This window comes from Rhagoletis zephyria, unplaced genomic scaffold (genome assembly GCF_001687245.7).
Source record: "Rhagoletis zephyria isolate East Lansing unplaced genomic scaffold, Rhagoletis_zephyria_1.1 Rzeph_scaffold_01540, whole genome shotgun sequence".
NCBI lineage: Eukaryota > Metazoa > Arthropoda > Insecta > Diptera > Tephritidae > Rhagoletis > Rhagoletis zephyria.
In genome coordinates, this window is record NW_016158624.1 from 38,590 (window position 1) to 42,364 (window position 3,775).

A 3,775-nucleotide genomic window follows, 5' to 3' on the forward strand; every position below is an offset into this window, starting at 1 on the left:
AATAACAGTAATATCGAGCGATGATTTCGATTTTATCGTAAGTGGCAAAAGGCAAAAATTTTACAGGAGAATGTTTTTTAATTATACCTAAACTCTGTGACTCTTTTCTGGGTGTGGCTCTTCCTCCCTTTAAAACTACATATTAGTATGTATCTATTGTCTTATCATTTTAAAGCTCAGCGAACCTTCAAATGATATCTCCGTTTCGTCCATTCGAATAAAGCCACTTTTAATTATCTTATATATATACATGTATGTATGTATGTATGTAAATATATCATAAAACGCTGATAAAAGTTTTAGGTAAATATAATTTATTGAGATTTATCTATGGCAGTATCATCGCGTTAGCACGCAGATCTAAGATTTATCTGTGTTGTGCACTTATTCAAGGCATAACACATAAACAACTGTCTAAATCTGGAACAAACCAAACCTGTCAGTCTACCTCAGTCGTCCATCCCATTACGTGGAGCTCAACGAGCTTCATATGTTCTTTTAGTCGGGCACTCCTCTTTTTTGGATCATCTCAGTCGAGTAACGTATTAATATATTTTGCATATAAATAACGGCACTAACTTGTTATAGGCAGCCTATTCTTTCTGAGCACTATTTGAGCATATGAGTTTTCATGACGCCAAATTGTCTCGAGGTAAGCTTTCAAGCTAGGGAATTTATTTACAAAACTACTTTTCGCGACCCAGCCTAGTGAGTACGGACTTTTTAACTTGAAATTGTTGGAGAGTTCCACCGACACATAATCCTATTTAGGAACATTGAAATCTCAATAACAATATCCAATTGTTTGTTTAACCGTTTTTTAATATTAACTATTTTTTATAGGTCCCCAAAAACCGCTATAAATGCAATTAGGGGACCCGTAAAAAATCGCGACAATTTGGTCGGAGTGACAATTGTCAACACAATTGTCGACAATATTACATATTATCACTGTCGTTTTCCAAAAAATTTCACAGTTGTCTACAAACGTGTATGAAAAAATGTCGCCGATAATTCTGGCAGTGAAATTTTATAGAAAAATCGGCAATTGTCGCACTTGTCACTTATATGAAATAAGCCCCTGGTAAAGGTCGTTATCCGTGAGTGAAATATTGGAATCGATTTTGTGTTTTGTCTTAGCTATTTTCGAACAATTATACTTTAGTTAATAATTATCTAAAAATTAACAAATATATATGTTATTTAATTAACGTAGTTAAAATATCAATTAATTAGAAAAATATTAGTTTCTTACTAATTCGGTTACATATATACTAAATATGTTGCATTAATTTTAAAAATTATAAAGGGTGGTCCAGAAAGTCCTATTTTAATCATATTCTATTTTGACGTTGAGCTCTTTCCCACTGAAAAACTTGACAGAGAGTCAATAAATGATTTTTTGTGATCGTAAATTTGAGATATGGACTTGAATGATCTTTGCTTTAAGCAGGGTGGCGCACCATGTCAAACAGCCCATACCACAATCGATCTTTTGCGCGACAAGTTCGGTAATTTCGGCGTTATCAACTGGTCACCTCGGAGTTGCGATTTAACGCCGTTGGACTCTTTGTGGGATGCTGTGAAGAACCGATGTTATGCGAATAATTCAATAATGATTAAGACGAGTGTCAAACAATCCATTCGTGAGATATAGCCAGAAACCTTCACCTAGGTCTTTGAATACTGGATTAATAGGATGTGATATTGCGAAGCCCGCCGAGGAAGCCACATGAATGAAATCGTGCTCCATAAATAATGGAATGTTTGCTCTTCCGATTAAAGGAAAAAGATATAAAAAAAATTTAATTTTTCTTTTAAATATTTAAACCATCATATGGACCACCCTGTATGCCCATTTTAAGCCCCATTAATGTTTTCATACAATTTAATGAAATCAGCAATGCCGTCCGCGTAATAATCAGGCTGCCGGTCAATGCTGGCGTCCAGCATTTCCTGTTTTGTAGTAGTACCAGTCAGCACGAGCAACGACTGAAAGCCAACATTTAAGCTGAAGCGTATGTCGAGTGTCAAAGAATCGCCAACAAAGAGGCAACGTTTTGGATCTTTCAAGTTGTAGACGTCCTTGACTATGTCGCCCAATAACGCCGCCGGTTTGCTGACTATTATAGCGTCTTTGTGCGTAAACCTCTTGATGGTTTCGAGAGTGTCACAAAATCCTGAAAGCAAGAAAATGACTGAGGATTAAGGGAAAAGAATACTACCTATAAATTAGATGTAAAAGTCAAAATCAAACCTGGCACTATTAAATCTGCTGTCACCGGCAAGAGCCAATCTGTACCGCCGGTAATGAAGACACAATCTTTATCCTGTAAATAACGGGTAGCTGCGCATATTTGCGCATAATTCAAGTTAATATTAATATCGTATAAGACTGCGCCAACATTTCGTTTCGGTTGCGTCACTTCTGGCAGTTTGTCAACTGCGATTTTGGGTGGTGTGTCCTAAAATAGCGACCAAATGAAATATTCATTGATTATCGTTGAGTTATGGTCTGAGTTCGCCCGAAATAAATGAGCAAAACAAAAGCTCCCTTTCTCAGAAAATTTTTCTACGATGCTTTATTTTAGAATTTAATTGAAAAACGGCCTATCTCAGAATTCGGTTCAAAAACGCCATACCTCGGCGCATTTTCAATGAATTTTCGTTTGAGATAGGTCGTTTTTGAACCGAATTCTTAGATAGGGCGTTCTTGAAAAGTTTTCTAAGATAGGGCATTTTCAAACTGGCTGCATAGATAGGTCGATCTTCCACTCAGCCATCGAAATTATGACGGTTTTAATTGGCTATTTTCTTCAATTATCCAAGTTAGCTAAAAACTAGTAATTCCTGTAGTGGAATTCTGTCAATCGCTACACTAAATTTTCGCGCCAAAATTCTTTAAATGAAAAGCAGTGGGCCTAAAAGTATACTGAATGGAAAAGTAATAACTGTAATGTGTAATTAGCCAAATCCGGTCGTAAAGGGAGCGCATGTAACTAGATGTTGCGTGTTGTTAGGCGTGCCTGCTATTCTTTTGGCGATTTTTAGCGAGCAAAATTAGCGATAGCAAATGTTGGACTCCGGCTGCAGATTTAGGTAAGCACGCAACTTTGGCCTTAGTTGGTCTATGGCCTTATAGCTGACATTAATAAATCCCTTTTAGATGTTTAAAATAGCAAATAGTCGTAACATATATGTAGATACCACTGGAACGATATATTTGTTCCGACCTGCCTAATCGGTAACTTAATCTGAGTTGGGACGAATCTACATTCCAAGTTCATCAGTTATTTTCAATCACCTGTTTGCATGCTTTCTATACGAACTAAATAGCTGATCTTAGGCCTATTTGGATCTAAAATTCGTATGAACTTTATTTAGAGTACCAATTACTTTTGCTCCTCAGAGATCAACCAGCAGCTCCACAGGTTACCTACAGTCTCGTCTGCTCTTTGAAGACCGGTGTTAGCCTGCATATAGCCTGCCGATGCCACCCAGCCCTGATGTGAAGCGCGCCTAGCCAAATGTCTAATTATCAGGTAACCTTGTGTTATCTATTTAGAATTCAGAGTAAAAAAAGCTCAATCAAGCTAATTAAACCAAAATTTGCAACACCAAACTTAATTGGCTGTCACCAAAAAGACATTCAGCCTTGATGTATTATGGAACGAATTTCCGTCATCCCTTGTCAAATTTGGTTTGGAGACAAACCGGTTTCGGCGTTGTGCCATCTTCAGTGTCATTTTTCGTTCTGCATAATTTTTGTTGGTTG

General features: G+C 37.0%; 1 protein-coding gene across 1 annotated transcript in view; it reads right to left on the reverse strand.

Moving 5' to 3' along the window:
* Window positions 1-990: 990 nt before the first annotated feature.
* Window positions 991-3,775, reverse strand: part of LOC108364342 (4-nitrophenylphosphatase) — a 6,730-nt gene continuing 3,945 nt past the window's right edge. The window contains exons 3-4 of the mRNA XM_017617986.1: window positions 2,258-2,465; window positions 991-2,180 (exon numbers count right to left, since the gene is read on the reverse strand). Of these exons, the coding sequence (XP_017473475.1) occupies window positions 1,861-2,180; window positions 2,258-2,465 (528 nt within the window). The 3' untranslated portion in view covers window positions 991-1,860. The remainder of the gene's footprint in view (window positions 2,181-2,257; window positions 2,466-3,775) is intronic.